This window comes from Thunnus thynnus, chromosome 4 (genome assembly GCF_963924715.1).
Source record: "Thunnus thynnus chromosome 4, fThuThy2.1, whole genome shotgun sequence".
In the NCBI taxonomy this organism is placed as follows: Eukaryota; Metazoa; Chordata; class Actinopteri; order Scombriformes; family Scombridae; genus Thunnus; species Thunnus thynnus.
The window spans coordinates 9,200,841-9,216,441 of NC_089520.1; the positions used below are offsets into that span (position 1 = coordinate 9,200,841).

At 37.1% G+C, this 15,601-nt stretch overlaps 3 protein-coding genes and 1 pseudogene across 3 annotated transcripts; all 4 read left to right on the plus strand.

Annotated features, from left to right (window-relative positions):
* Nucleotides 1–1,105: 1,105 nt before the first annotated feature.
* LOC137182229 (transcription factor HES-5-like) lies at nt 1,106–1,787 on the plus strand (annotated as a pseudogene).
* A 3,515-nt stretch (nt 1,788–5,302) lies between these two features.
* Nucleotides 5,303–6,076, plus strand: LOC137182228 (transcription factor HES-4-like). Its single transcript, XM_067588556.1, is given in 3 exon segments — nt 5,303–5,621; nt 5,732–5,758; nt 5,760–6,076. Coding segments are annotated over 3 exon segments (456 nt in total). The 5' UTR covers nt 5,303–5,498; the 3' UTR covers nt 6,066–6,076.
* Nucleotides 6,077–9,865: 3,789 nt separating this feature from the next.
* Nucleotides 9,866–11,582, plus strand: LOC137182230 (transcription factor HES-5-like). The gene is made up of 2 exons (XM_067588557.1): nt 9,866–10,116; nt 10,230–11,582. Exons 1-2 carry the CDS (start codon nt 9,994–9,996, stop codon nt 10,650–10,652), a joined length of 546 nt encoding a protein of 181 aa, XP_067444658.1. The 5' UTR covers nt 9,866–9,993; the 3' UTR covers nt 10,653–11,582.
* Nucleotides 11,583–13,767: 2,185 nt separating this feature from the next.
* On the plus strand, nt 13,768–15,487 carry LOC137182232 (transcription factor HES-4-like). The gene is made up of 2 exons (XM_067588558.1): nt 13,768–14,065; nt 14,176–15,487. Exons 1-2 carry the CDS (start codon nt 13,943–13,945, stop codon nt 14,506–14,508), a joined length of 456 nt encoding a protein of 151 aa, XP_067444659.1. The 5' UTR covers nt 13,768–13,942; the 3' UTR covers nt 14,509–15,487.
* The last annotated feature ends 114 nt before the right edge of the window (nt 15,488–15,601 follow it).

Genomic DNA, 15,601 nt, shown 5'->3' on the forward strand with positions numbered 1-15,601 from the left:
CCACAACTCAATGTGATGTCTTCAAAGTGCGTCCGTATTCCAACCAACAGTCAAAAACCAGAAGATATTCATGTTACAAAGATGTAAAAGAGCAAATTCTCATATTTTAAAAAAAAACACAAACTAGCAAATAGTTTGCATCTTTGCTGGATAAATAACTAATAATTCATTGCTTATTAACATTATTGTTTACTGATTATCTGTTGATCAACTAATCAATGTAAAATGTGTTAAATTGTATTGTATGTTTCTATTACTATACTAGTGGACATATGGCATCAAGTTACACTTCAGACTTCAGGCCCTAAGAGGTCTGAACCAAAAATATGAAAAAATATTCTTGTAAATTTCAATTTTATAAATACATATATAGCTTCTTGTTAATAGCTGTTATAATTTACAACTATTTTGCATATTTTTTATGTATTTGACATAATTTAGACATACTTTATATATTTGATGTATTATTGTCCCTGTGCTATGTCTGTCTCTAGTATAGTTTTCTCTGCACCCATATACATCACATATATACACTGTATATGTATGAGTGTTGTGACTACTGTATTTTTAAACATTCTGACCTGACAAAGATCTGGCTGGGATCAAAACGTCAATTCAAGTAAATTATTGGTTTGGAGTCAGTGTGCAGACGTTACCCTTTTAATCAATTAAGTTACACCTCAACGGATTTCAGTTGTAGTCTACATACTGATGTTCATCATACCACTGATGTTTATATTTAGCTACATGTGAGTCACTGTGTAATTTATACCAGACAGGATATAAGAAAGGCTTCAACATTGACTGTGTATAGAGTCTGTGGTCTACGGCACGTGTATGACAGGTTGTGCTCAGTTGAAGTGATTGACCCGGTCCTCCATCTGTTTCACTAACTATTGTTTCTCAAGCAGTCACAGCATTCATGTGTTCTTGTTGCATTGTTTATTGCCTTGCAAAGCTCTCTGATTGGTTTAGAGTGTGAGAAACTTCAACCAGACCAAGACCCACACATTCATATGGAGATGTGGGACTATAAATAGGAGGGATGCAGCCAGCAGAGATCAGATTCTCTCTACAGAGACCTCTACAGCACAGAGATCCAGCTATGGCACCTACAATCACTGCAGCAATGACCAACTCTCATGACCATCTGACTCTGACCCACAAGGTAAATTGAAGATTCATGATGACTTAATCTTTTCATGACAGGTTGACTTTGTTCATGCAAATAATAAATTCCAGAATAAGTTGATTAATGACTTTGTTTTTCTTTCTGCAGCTCAGAAAGCCTCTGGTGAAGTTACGCAAAGAGCAACAGCACCATCGAGCAGCTCAAGTCTCTCCTGGGTCCAGAGTTCCTCAAACAGCAGCCAGACTCCAAGCTGGAGAAAGCAGACATCCTGGAGATGACAGTTTGCTTCCTGACATGACTGCAGCAGCAGCATCAAGATGTGGAGTCAGCAGCTGTGGATCAGGGCTACTCCAAGTGTGTCCAAGAGATGGCACACTTTCTGTCCAAGGAAAAGCACACAGAGAAGACTGCTGAACCACTTCAACAAGCTGCAGTCTTCCTCTGATAAGAACCTGAGAGAGACTGACTTCTCTCCTCTGAGCTCCACAGTCCAGACCAGCATCACCAAAGAGAAGAGTCCAGTCAACATCGCCCTCTGGAGGCCGTGGTAGACTCATACAGACTGGAGACACTACCAGACAAACTGAGATGACCATGTTGGTCAAAGATTACTGGAATTTGATTTTTTGAAATTCAGGGACTTGTCCTATATATACTGAAGGCTGTTTAAATAAATTTAAAAATAAATTAAATAAATTTCCAACTTTTTTGTTGAGGAAAATGTCATTTCCTAAGGAAATGTTAAAACATAACAGCATCTTTCATGTTAAGAAAGAACATTTGTTTGTGGTCTTTTTGATCAAAACCTTTATTTGTCCTTTGTGTGGACATTTTGTCAAAATGGACTTCATGTGATCATTTTAATCTCTTTGATTATTGATCTGTTATAGTTTAACCTGTATTTTCTATCCTTTTGTCTGAAAGGTTTGCCTGGTACTAAGACTGTAATGCCATTGAACATTTTTATTTATAAAAATGTGTTGACTTAAATAGGTATTCATCTATTCTTATCACTTTGTGATTATCTGAACCTGATCTGTTCTAAGGTCACTTTTTTCTACCTTTGCCTTTGTTATAAAGGGCAAACAGTATTTTATGTAAGACTAAGTGATGTTTAAGCTCATAATGTTTGTGTCTTTTGTAAAGATGACTGCTCCTCTACTCAGTTTGAGTACAGTGTGTCTTGGAAAATTGTCCAAGTTGTTGTTGTGATGTATCATCGCATCTTTGTGCCCCCAGCTGAAAATTTCATTTGTTGTTATTGAGTTTGTTTGAATAAACAAAAACATAATCAAATCAATTGCATTTTGTGATCTTGTGTTACTTATTTTAATGTATAGCTACATTGCAATGATGATGATAGATTCCTCAAGTGTTTTTCTTTCCTTGAATTTTTGTCATAGATAGAGTACTCTATCGTTACTTCATGGCTCAAATTACAAACATCACTGATCAAATCTGGGACATGATTTGTCATCCATTATGTATATACCTTATCATGTGGATTGATGAAGAGATTTGAGAAACTGGGATTACCCATGTCACTCACATTAAATCATAAGAGGTAGGTCATAGTAAGTCACGAAACTAAGTGGAGACATTTTCAATGTGCCTCTGACTGTATTTCAATGACAAACTTTTTGCTGAATCATGATTTTCATGCAATTGTCAGTTTCAGGTGTTGGAATACGAAAATCTGAGAAAACTTGAAAATTGCATGGAGAAAAGTGAAATGTTCTTGTCTGCAAGATGCCACACATTGCAGGTAATGAGACACACTTGTATTGATTCTCCAGTAAACTCAGTGAAAGGACAGAGTGGTAAGTGTTATGGAATTTTCCATCTTTAGGAGTAACAAATTGGGTTACACTGGGTCAAGCCTGGGTCTTGAGGTCACACTGTAACTCTTAAGCAGGAAGGGGACATATTCTCCTCTCCTTGAGACTCCAGCTGTCTGTGATGTTTTGGGGAAAGCAGAAACCTCTCTGATAAAGGGTAAATCAGCATTGCCATGGTCACCAAGGTCAGAGAGGGCCTTCCTAGACAACACAGATAGGTGGAATGTGTAGCCAGAATGTGCTGATAGTGACCTGAAGTTTGACGCAACGTGACCTGAACTGACACGGGTAAAACACAGTTCCTTGTTTAGAAACTAGTGAACCAATTAGACTAATTTTTCATATTGTAGGCTGATCTGCTTGGGTTAAAGACTAAGACTCAGACTTTCAGGGGGCAGAACGGATAGAGACAGCATTCGAGTTGCAGATGACTTCGATGTTCGCTATTTCAGTTCTCCTTTATCAAGTACTTCAATAAACATTTTCAGCTTTAAAACATCAAAGACTTGTGTGCACTTTTCTCAACTGAGGTGCTGATCATCGCTCAAAATATCCACAACAGTAAGCAAGAGAAACCTCGCTCACAGAGTCCCAATAGGATAAAAGATCAAGACCTCTTCCCAGAGGAGACAGAGTTTACAAGATAATATGGTGATATCAAAGAAAAAAGAACCTGCTAATTTTAAATCATACTCATAATGTCAAATTTTGAAACAAAATCAGCATCAGCAGTTCTGAAAATACTGTAAGTTGCTCAAGTTGAAAAGAATATTTTTACAGTGTTAAATTACACAAAGTTTTGGTAAGTTACATACATGTTCGTATGATAGAGACCAATAAGTTAAAGTGAAAAATTGTTCAATCCAAATATTGTGCAGAGCAATATGATGATTCTGAATACTAAAGACCCATTTTACCCTTCAAGGTCAGTCTTTATTTTTTATTTTTTATAAATTTATTGTATTTTCCAAGAATGTAAATAATAATACTACTGGCCAGCAACATTTATAGCTAATGTTAAGGTTGTTTTACATTTTTGATTAAAATCTTGAGTTCTACACTAAAAAACAAACCAAAAAAAAAAGAAAAAACCATTTCAAGGAATAAAAATAGTAGCCTGTGCACAAAATAGTGGCACAAGATAACATTCTGTCACTGGACAGTGTGGGAAAGCTCGGAAGAAGAGAGTCACAGTTCAAGTTGATTTGCATCCTCAACAACACCAGCAGCCGACTTTTGTCCAGAGAGGTTTGGCACACTTCAGGAAACAGATGTCCCAAACCTCCCCCCCTTATATATAGAGCTGCAACTTTAGTCAAGTTGATGATACTAAGACATTCTTTTGACTTCATTTATTTATTTTTTTTACATTCTTCAACTTAAGGATGAAAAATAGGTGTCAATTTAGTATGATTCCTTACTTGGTATATTTTTGAGTGGATTTTAAACCCAGTGGTGTTTGTTCCTAGCAGATGGTTGGTGACCTCAGGCTCTTTTTCTTTTCTTTTTCTACAACCAGCGCCCGTCACAAAAGCTCCTTTCAAAGTTCTTTTATAGTACACTGACCACCTCACTTAAAGAGTCAGTGTGGGAAACTGAGAGCAACTTTCTACTCACACCAACTTCCAGCCACAAGACAGAGGAGCCACCTGCTACATCTTGACACCAGGATGACTTTGTCTCAATTTAAACAATATTAAATATAAAACTGCTGTGGATATCTGATGTTGTTTTAAAATGCCTTGAAGCACTGATGAAAAATGTTTAAAATAAAACTGAAAAATGTTGTTATATTTCAATAAAGTATAACCCTGTATAGAACAAAGTGATTATTACATAATAGTTAATATATAATATGCAAATTGACTTTGGCAAAGTTATGGATCAGAGTTTTACTCCACTTTAGAGATGTTACACACCAAAATACATTTTTCCACTAATATTTTTATTCAGTTAGATATAATTTATACCCTTTGACTTGCAAACATTACTCCAAAAAGGGTGCTCATGGGTACCATGGGCGTCTGCATATTAAAACATGTTCATGTTTGTCAGCATCTACAGTCTGTGCGATCATAAATTTTGAGCTGCACATACACATGTAAAGGGTCAGAAGACAAATTTCACATCTTGTGGACCCTTACAGAAACTGTAAATGAAGCTATGAAGTAAATTTCACTCTAACACATAAGCTGTATGAAGAGTCTGGTCTCACACATGTGATGGAATGATGAACATATGCTGAGTCAATGTCATTGATCTCAGCATCAGGCAGCAGATCTGCTCTCTACAGGGTCACGGTCACCACTTTCCCAGATTCACACAGTGCTCTGTGAGTCTCTCTCTATCACGCCCCCCAAGTCCTCCACCTGTTCCCCTGAGATCTAACCATTGTCCCTTACTAATATGATCATTGAGTGTGTGGCTTTTTTATTGTCTGGCACTCTGATTGACTGAGACTGTGAGAAACTCCAGTCAGACCAAGACTCACGCATTCATATGGAGATGTGGGACTATAAATAGGAGGGATGAAACCAGCAGAGATCAGATTCTCTCTACAGAGACCTCTACAGCACAGAGATCCAGCTATGGCACCTACAATCACTGCAGCAATGACCAACTCTCAGGACCATCTGAATCTGACCCACAAGGTAAATTGAAGATTCATGATGACTTCATCTTGTCATGACAGGTTGTTCTTTTTATGTCAACACTATACTCTAGAATACATTTATTAATAACTTTGTTCTTCTCTCTGCAGCTCAGAAAGCCTCTGGTGGAGATGTTGTAACAGAAAGTGAATCAACAGCAGCACTGAGCAGCTCAAGTCTCTCCTGGGTCCAGAGTTCGTCAAACAGCAGCCAGACTCCAAGCTGGATAAAGCAGACATCCTGGAGATGACAGTTTGCTTCCTGACACAGCTGCAGCAGCAGAATCAACAGCAAGGAAGACTGCTGAACCACTTCAACAAGCTGCAGTCTTCCTCTGATAAGAACCTGAGAGAGGCTGACTTCTCTCCTCTGAGCTCCACAGTCCAGACCAGCATCACCAAAGAGAAGAGTCCAGTCAACAGCACCCTCTGGAGGCCGTGGTAGACTCATACAGACTGGAGACACTACCAGACAAACTATGACCATGTTGGTCAAAGATTACTGGACTGAATGATTTGAGATTTAATTCACTTGTTCTTCTGTATACAGAAGGCTGATTTGTGTGTTTTTGTATTTGTGCTAGATGACATTTCCTAAGGAAATGACAGCAACAATATCTTTCAAGTGAAGAAAGAGCATCTTGTCATGCATGTAGCATGAACTAAATCTGATTGCATCAGCAATTATTATTCCTCACTGTACTTCATGTGTGAGTAGTATATAATGCAATGGTAACATTTGTTAACTTATGAATGGTATTGATCATGTTGATCAAACTTTTAACCGTCCTTTTTATGGACATATTGTTATAATGGACTTTATGTTACTTTAATCTCTGTGATTAGTTAAAATTGATCTGTTGTAAGATCCAAATATTTATCCTTTTAAAAAGGTTTTCTTAAAATCATGCTATCACAATTTTCTAGTGATACTTTTATGCCTCATTGCACATCATGTATTGTTACAATATAATGCAATGGTGATATTTGTAACCTCTTGATTAGTATGAATCATTTTGAAGAAAAATCCTGATTGTCCTTTTTATGGACATTTTATCATAGTGGACTTTACCTCACTTCATGTGATTACTCAAAATGATCTGTTTTAAGATCAATATCATCCTGGAGATGACAGTTCACTTCCTAGGACGACTGCAGCAGCAGCATCAAGATGTGGAGTCAGCAGCTGTGGATCGGGGCTAGTCCAGGTGTGTCCAAGAGATGGCGCACTTTCTGTCCAAGGAAAAGGTGAAGACACAGAGAAGACTGCTGAACCACTTCGACAAGCTGCAGTCTTCCTCTGATAAGAACCTGAGAGAGGCTGACTTCTCTCCTCTGAGCTCCACAGTCCAGACCAGCATCACCGGAGAGAAGAGTCCAGTCAACAGCGCCCTCTGGAGGCCGTGGTAGACTCATACAGACTGGAGACACTACCAGACAAACCGAGATGACCATGTTGGTCAAAGATTACTGGAATTCAATTTTTTGAAATTCAAGGATTTGTCCTTTACATACTGAAGCCTGTTTAAATGCTTTTATCTGGATTTCCAACTTTTTTGTTGAGGAAAATGTCATTTCCTAAGGAAATGTTAAAACATAACAGTATCTTTCATGTTAAGAAAGAACATTTGTTTGTGGTCTTTTCGATCAACACCTTTATTAGTCCTTTGTGTGGACATTTTCTCAAAATGGACCTCATGTGATCATTTTAATCTCTTTGATTATTGATCTGTTATAGTTTAACCTGTATTTTTTATCCCTTTGTTTAAAAGGTTTTCTTAACCTGGTACTAAGACTGTAATGCCATTGAACATTTTTATTTATAAAAATGTATTGACTTAAATAGGTATTAATCTACTCTTATCACTTTGTGATTATCTGAACCCGATCTGTTCTAAGGTCACTTTTTTCTACCTTTGCCTTTGTTATAAAGTGCAAATAATATTTTAAGTAAGACTGAGTGATGAAGCTCATAATGTTTGTGTCTTTTATAAAGACGACTGCTCCTCCACTCATTTTGAGTACAGTGTGTCTTGGAGAAGTGTCCAAGTTATTGTTGTGATGTATCATCACATCTTTGTGTCCCCAGCTGAAAATTTCATTTGTTATTATTGAGTTTGTTTGAATAAACAAAAACATAATCAAATCAATTGCATTTTGTGATCTTGTGTTACTTATTTTAATGTATAGCTACATTGCAATGATGATGATAGATTCCTCAAGTGTTTCTTTCTTGCATTTTTGTCATAGATAGAGTGATCTATCATCACAGCATGGATCAAATAACAAACATCTCTGATCAAATCTGGGACATAATTCCCCATCCATTATCTACATGTTAATGTTGATATTTTAGTTTAAATCAAAGCAGAGCACATTTAAATTTGGATTGAAGAAGAGATTTGACATCTTCTATGTCAATATTTAAATGCAGTGGCTCATATTTAGTCACTAAACCAAGTCAGGACATTTTCATTGTGTCTGATTATATTAAAAAATGTGCTGTGTCATATGTTTGGTGCAATAGTGAATTTGAGGTGTTGGAATGTGAAAACATTCATGTTAATTTGAATCTTTTCTCCTGAAGAGGCCACACATTGCAGCTAATGTGATGCATAATGAGACACACTTGTATTGATCCTCTAATAAAAGCAGTCAAAGGACAGACTGTGGGAAACCAGAGAAAACTCACTCACAGAGCTCCAATGATACAATAGATTATGACCTGTGTCCTGAAGTGACAGAGGTTAAATGGTACTAAAACAAAAAAAAAGCTGATCTGTTTGAAATCAGTCTCATAAATTTAATTTGCTTTAATTGCTTTTACAATATGCAGCAGGTCACGATTAATAGTTGTAACAACGTTGCTGATTGATCAAGAGGACTTGTTTCCCATTTAAAATTAAGTTTCTTGTTATACTGGAATATAACTCATCTGATATTCAAACACAACAAATGTTTTCTGAATTTTCTGACAATTTCATAGACTTTAGTCTTAATACTAGTGAGATGAAGCAGAGCACTTTTAATGTGAACATAATCACTGGCCTAAAACATTTACTGCTGGTGTAATTGTTTAAACTACATTTCTAAATGAAAATCTTCAGTAACCTTTAACCCACCAAAAGGTACTGTAGAATTAGATAAAAATAATGGTTACTGGATGTGCTGACTAGAATCCTCTTTTAACACAGCACATGCCTTACTTTTTGTCAACGGGCAGAGTGTGGGAAAGCTCTGAAGAAAAGAGTTATAGTTCAGGTTGATTTGAATCTCTAACCCTACCAGCAGCCAACTATTATCCAAAAGGATGTGGCACACTTAAAGAAACAGCTGTCTCAATCTTCCAACTTCATGTAAAGAGCTAGAATATTGGTCCATTTGATGAAAAAAAAAGGTTTCATTTTGATGGCATATGCACAGTTTCTGCAACTGTAAATTGAGAAAGTGGAAGCCAATTTAGTATGATTGCAGAAACTTGATGTATGTTTTAACTGCATCTTAAATGTTTAAGTTAACCAATGATGTTCTTTCCCTCCAGATGGTTGGTGACGTCAGGTTCTTTATCTATTGTAGCACGCAACCGGCGTCTGTCACAAAAGCTCCTTTCAAAGTTCTTTTGTAGCGCACTGACCACACCATTCAAAGAGTCAGTGTGGGAAACTCAGAGCAACTTTCTACTCACACCAACTTCCAGCCACAAGACAGAGGACACACCTGCTACATCTGGACACTAAGAGTATAATTATTAATAATATACAAATACCATGCCATCTGAAGTTGTTTTTCCAGTGTCTTGCACTGAGGAAATCTATTTTATTTTAAAATAAAATGTATCTTTTTAGTTTACAACCTGTATACAGCAGGAAAATTATATATTAGTGGGTGTGTAATGTATAAACTTACACCCACAAAGAGTTGTACTCCACAGAAAAGATTTTGCACACAGAAATACATTTTATATTGATGCTTTTATTAAGATATATAAAGTATATCCTACATGCTGTAGGGTGAATTTCGCTCGAGCACAAGAATTGTGTATAGACTCCATGATCTTACATGAGTGATGGTATGATGAGTGGATGCTCAAAAAAGTCATTGATCTGCAGCATGAGCCAGCAGATCTGCTCTCCCTGCAGTCACCACATTCCCAGATTCAAAAAGAGGTCTGGATGCTCTCCCCATTATCCCCCCCCCCCCCTCCAGTCCAAAACCTGTTCCCCTGAGATTTAACCATTGTCCTACTGAGCATGTGGAGGCTTAGCATTCCTTTTTCTTTTGTCTGGCTCTCTGATTGGCTGAGACTGTGAGAAACTCCAGCCAGACCAAGACCCACACATTCATATGGAGATGTGGGACTATAAATAGGAGGGATGAAGCCAGCAGAGATCAGATTCTCTCTACAGAGACCTCTACAGCACAGAGATCCAGCTATGGCACCTACAATCACTGCAACAATGACCAACTCTCAGGACCATCTGACTCTGACTCACAAGGTAAATTGAAGATTCATGGAGAATCAATCATCATTCATGAAACGTTGCCTTTGTTCATGCTAACATTAAACTCCAGAATAAGTTGATTAATGACTTTGTTCTTCTTTCTGCAGCTCAGAAAGCCTCTGGTGGAGAAGTTACGCAGAGAACGAATCAACAGCAGCATTGAGCAGCTCAAGTCTCTCCTGGGTCCAGAGTTCCTCAAACAGCAGCCAGACTCCAAGCTGGAGAAAGCAGACATCCTGGAGATGACAGTTTGCTTCCTGAGACGACTGCAGCAAAAACATCAAGCTGTTCACTCAGCAGCTGTGGATCAGGGCTACTCCAGGTGTGTCCAAGAAGTGGCACACTTCCTGTCCAAGGAAAAGGTGATGACACAGTCCCAGAGTCAACTGCTGAACCACTTCAACAAGCTGCAGTCTTCCTCTGATAAGAACCTGAGAGAGGCTGACTTGTCTCCTCTGAGCTCCACAGTCCAGACCAGCATCACCAAAGAGAAGAGTCCAGTCAACAGCGCCCTCTGGAGGCCGTGGTAGACTCATACAGACTGGAGACACTACCAGACAAACTATGATGACCATGTTGGTCAAAGATTACTGGACTGAATCATTTGAGATTTAATTCTCTTGTTCTTCTGTATACAGAAGGCTGATTTGTGTGTTTTTGTATTTGTGCTAGATGACATTTCCTAAGGAAATGACCGCAACAATATCTTTCAAGTGAAGAAAGAGCATCTTGTCATGCATGTAGCATGAACTCAATCTGATTGCATCAGCAATTATTATTATTCCTTATTGTACTTCATGTATTGGTAGTATAATGATATGGTGACATTTGTTACCTTTTGATTGGTATTGATCATCTTGATCAAAATTTAACTGTCCTTTTTATGGACATATTGTTATAATGGACTTTACCTCACTTTAATCTCTGTGATTACTAAAAACTGATCTGTTGTAAGATCCATTTATCCTTTTTTCTAAAAAGTTTGCTTAAAATCATGCTATCACAATTTTCTAGTGATACTTTAATGCCTCACCACATGACATGTATTGTTTCAATATAATGCCATGGTGATATTTGTTATTTCTTGATTAGTATTAATCACTTTGAACAAAAATCTTAATTGTCCTTTTAATGGATATTTTATCATAGTGGACTTTACCCCACTTCATGTGATTACTCAGAAATGATCTGTTTTAAGATCAATGTGTTTATTCTTTTACTGTAAAAGCTTTGATTAAGGTCACACTGTCACAGTTTTCTAGTGACAGCATAATATTTTCATATTGAAAATCAATTGAATTTTGTGATCATTAAGAACAATGCCATCTGTTGTAAGATCAGTGTAAAGTTTTTAATCCATTTGGAAAAGATTTCAAAGGACAGTGAGAACTGTGTCCTCAAATACTGTCAATTGTTTGTCTTTTATAAAGACAGCTGTTCCTTTACTCTGTCTGAGTACAGTGTGTCTTGTAGAAATCTACAAGTTGTTGTTGTGATGTATCATCACGTCTTGTTGAATCTTGTAAACTTTATGAGGCTTATTGTGCCACGTTGAATAAACAAACAATGCAAGTTGCTAAATTTGTGTTTTCATGTATTTTGTGTCATATTTTACCTCTTTATAATGACAAAAGTGACTTTCCACACTTAACTCATTGAATTCAATTACTGTTCCAACCTTTAGTTGAAAAATATTCAACACACAGTAATTGTGCACCCATGATGTAGGTAAAGATAATACTTTGTGAAGCCGTTCCATTAAGATGTTTGATGAAGTGTTTTTATCAATTTTATGTCACTCTGCTGTAGGTCAAACCATCAAAACAAATTAGAAAACTTACATTTCAAAGACACTTTTACTTCAACATCTTTTTGGTATAACTGTAAGTAATAAGTCTTTTAATGTAAACAGTTTAATCTCAATCATTCTCCTTATTTAAAGAGGCCTGATATTGTATCTAATGTGATGCATAATGAGACACACTTCTATTGTTCCTCCAGTGAAAGCAGTGAAAACACAGAGTGTGGGAAACCAGAGGAAACTCACTCACAGAGCCCCTGCAGGACAATAGATCCAGACCTTTGGCCTCAGGAGACAGAGGTTAAAAGAGACTCTAGCCCCAAAAACTGAAAACATTCTTATCTGATTAAAATTCAAACCTTTTCTTCCATTGATTGAAATCACCGTCACCTGTTTTATATATTGCCATTTCCAAAAGCGGGGACTCAGCTAAGTCACTAAGTAAGTTTGTGATGCAGACTGTGACCTTTAAATTGTTATTTATAAGTAAAAATATATCATATGTGGGTTTTCAAAATTTCCATAAAATTTCAGGATTACGGCCTCAAAATACTGTGTCTTTGAAAACAAGACATTAATAAAATTGTTCAGTATTTAAACCATGTTCAGTGTTTTGCTAAGTGTATAACCACAGCAAAGTATCACAAGTTGACCTCAGTGAAAATTGGTTATATTTAGATGATAGGTGTGTTGAATATTTAAATGACTGAGAGGATTTCTCCACTGGTTTCCATTACTCCTAATTGGATTTTCTACATACTTTGAAATTAAAAATCTCAATGTGTTGTACACTGTAAGAAGAAAAAAAAATTGCCTCCAAGTGTTAAAATGACTCCTCAAAAATTCAGTTTGGATTTAGGCACACGCCAAAGTTTCTTTTAATGGAAAAAGTGTGGGAAAGCTCTGGATAGCAAAGTTGAGCCTGATTAGCATCATCAACTCCACCAGCAGCCTCCTATTCTCCAAAGAGATATGGCACACTTCAGGGAAACAGCTGTCTCAACCTCCCTCCCTCATGTATAGAGATGAAATTCTGATCTAGTTGGTGAAAAAAATGGCAGGAATTTGACTTAATATTCAAAATGTATGGAAACTGACTGAATAATTCACCAAAACAATTGGTATTACCCTTTCTGATGATACATTTAATCACAATTTCAAACTTTACAAACTGTCAGAGCCAGCCAATGGTGTTCTTTCCCTCCAGATGGTTGGTGACGTCAGGCTCTGTTTCTACTACAACACCCGTCCAGTATCAGTCACAAAAGCTCCATTCAAAGTCCCTTTGTGGTTCATTGACCACAGCATTCAAAGAGTCAGTGTGGGAAACTCAGATCAACTCTTTACTCACAGAGGACAAGGCACAAGTCAGGAGACTGCTACATCTGGACGGCAGCGTGATTGTTTTGTTCAAGTTTTTAAAAATACCATAACTATCACTCTCATATTTAATGCCTGGCAGAATTGGCTTCTAAATAACAGTATCATGAATTAAACAAAATTTAGAAAAAATACCAAACTGTATACAATAAAAAGTGTACCTGAATTATAAAGAAAAAATAGAAGATAAGTAGTGTAAGTTGGTTGATTTAGCTCATGGCTCAACAGAATCATTAGAGACAAAATGTCTATTTTTACTGATTTTTGAATTCAGTTAGCACTTTATATAGTACTTTTTATCCTTAATGTACTTAATTGTCTTTCTCCCACGTGTGTGATGGAACAATCAGCGTGTGTTCAAAGTCATTGATCTCAGCATCAGGCAGCAGTTCTTCTCTCTACAGGGTCACCACTTTCCCAGATTCACACAGAGCTCTGTGAGTCTCTCTCAATCATCCCCCCAGTCCTCCACCTGTTCCCCTGAGATCTAACCATTGTCCCCCAGGCATTAACAGCATTCGGCGTGTGTGTGTCCTTTATTGTCTCACCAAGCTCTCTGATTGGCTGAGACTGTGAGAAACTCTAGTCAGACCAAGACCCACACATTCATATGGAGATGTGGGACTATAAATAGGAGGGATGAAGCCAGCAGAGATCAGATTCTCTCTACAGAGACCTCTACAGCACAGAGATCCAGCTATGGCACCTACAATCACTGCAGCAATGACCAACTCTCAGGACCATCTGACTCTGACTCACAAGGTAAATTGAAGATTCATGATGACTTCATCTTGTCATGACAGGTTGTTCTTTTTATGCTAACATTAAACTCCAGAATAAGTTGATTAATGACTTTGTTCTTCTTTCTGCAGCTCAGAAAGCCTCTGGTGGAGAAATTACGCAGAGAGCGAATCAACAGCAGCATTGAGCAGCTCAAGTCTCTCCTGGGTCCAGAGTTCGTCAAACAGCAGCCAGACTCCAAGCTGGAGAAAGCAGACATCCTGGAGATGACAGTTTGCTTCCTGACACAGCTGCAGCAGCAGAATCAACAGCAAGGAAGACTGCTGAACCACTTCAACAAGCTGCAGTCTTTCTCTGATAAGAACCTGAGAGAGGCTGACTTGTCTCCTCTGAGCTCCACAGTCCAGACCAGCATCACCAAAGAGAAGAGTCCAGTCAACAGCGCCCTCTGGAGGCCGTGGTAGACTCATACAGACTGGAGACACTACCAGACAAACTGAGATGACCATGTTGGTCAAAGATTACTGGACTGAATTATTTGAGATTTAATTCACTTGTTCTTCTGTATACAGAAGGCTGATTTGTGTGTTTTTGTATTTGTGCTAGATGACATTTCCTAAGGAAATGACAGCAACAATATCTTTCAAGTGAAGAAAGAGCATCTTGTCATGCATGTAGCATGAACTAAATCTGATTGCATCAGCAATTGTTATTATTCCTTATTGTACTTCATGTATTAGTAGTGTATAATGCTATAGTAACATTTGTTACCTTTTGATTGGTATTGATCAGTTTGATCAAAATTTAAATGTCCTTTTTATGGACACATTGTTTTAATGGACTTTACCTCACTTTAATCTCTGTGATTACTAAAAACTGATCTGTTGTAAGATCCATTTATCCTTTTTTCTAAAAAGTTTGCTTATCAAGCTATCACTATTTTCTAGTGATACTTTTATGCCTCACTGCATGAAATGTATTGTTACAATATAATGCAATGGTGATATTGATTAGTATTAATCATTCTGAACAAAAATCTTAATTGTCCGTTTTATGGATATTTTATCATAGTGGACTTTACCCCACTTCATGTGATTACTCAGAAATGATCTGTTTTAAGATCAATGTGTTTATTCTTTTATTGTAAAAGCTTTGATTAAGGTCACACTGTCACAGTTTTCCAGTGACAACATAATATTTTCATATTGAGAATCAATTGAATTTTGTGATCATTAAGAACAATGCCATCTGTTGTAAGATCAGTGTAAAGTTTTTAATCCATTTGGAAAAGATTTCAAAGGACAGTGAGAACTGTGTCCTCAAATACTGTCAATTGTTTGTCTTTTATAAAGACAGCTGTTCCTTTACTCTGTCTGAGTACAGTGTGTCTTGTAGAAATCTACAAGTTGTTGTTGTGATGTATCATCACCTCTTGTTGGAGCTTGCAACCTTTATGTGGCTCATTGTGCCACGTTGAATAAACAAACTACCAATTACAAGTTTTGTCTTTTCATGTTATTTTGTGTCATATTTTACCTCTTTATAACGACAAAAGTG

Bases quoted from the DNA above. Each gene is read 5' to 3' on its own strand.
- LOC137182232 (XM_067588558.1), top strand. From the start codon at position 13,943: ATGAAGCCAGCAGAGATCAGATTCTCTCTACAGAGACCTCTACAGCAC. The intron at 14,066-14,175 runs GTAAATTGAAGA...TTCTTTCTGCAG, and splicing joins ATCTGACTCTGACTCACAAG to CTCAGAAAGCCTCTGGTGGA.
- LOC137182230 (XM_067588557.1), top strand. From the start codon at position 9,994: ATGAAGCCAGCAGAGATCAGATTCTCTCTACAGAGACCTCTACAGCAC. The intron at 10,117-10,229 runs GTAAATTGAAGA...TTCTTTCTGCAG, and splicing joins ATCTGACTCTGACTCACAAG to CTCAGAAAGCCTCTGGTGGA.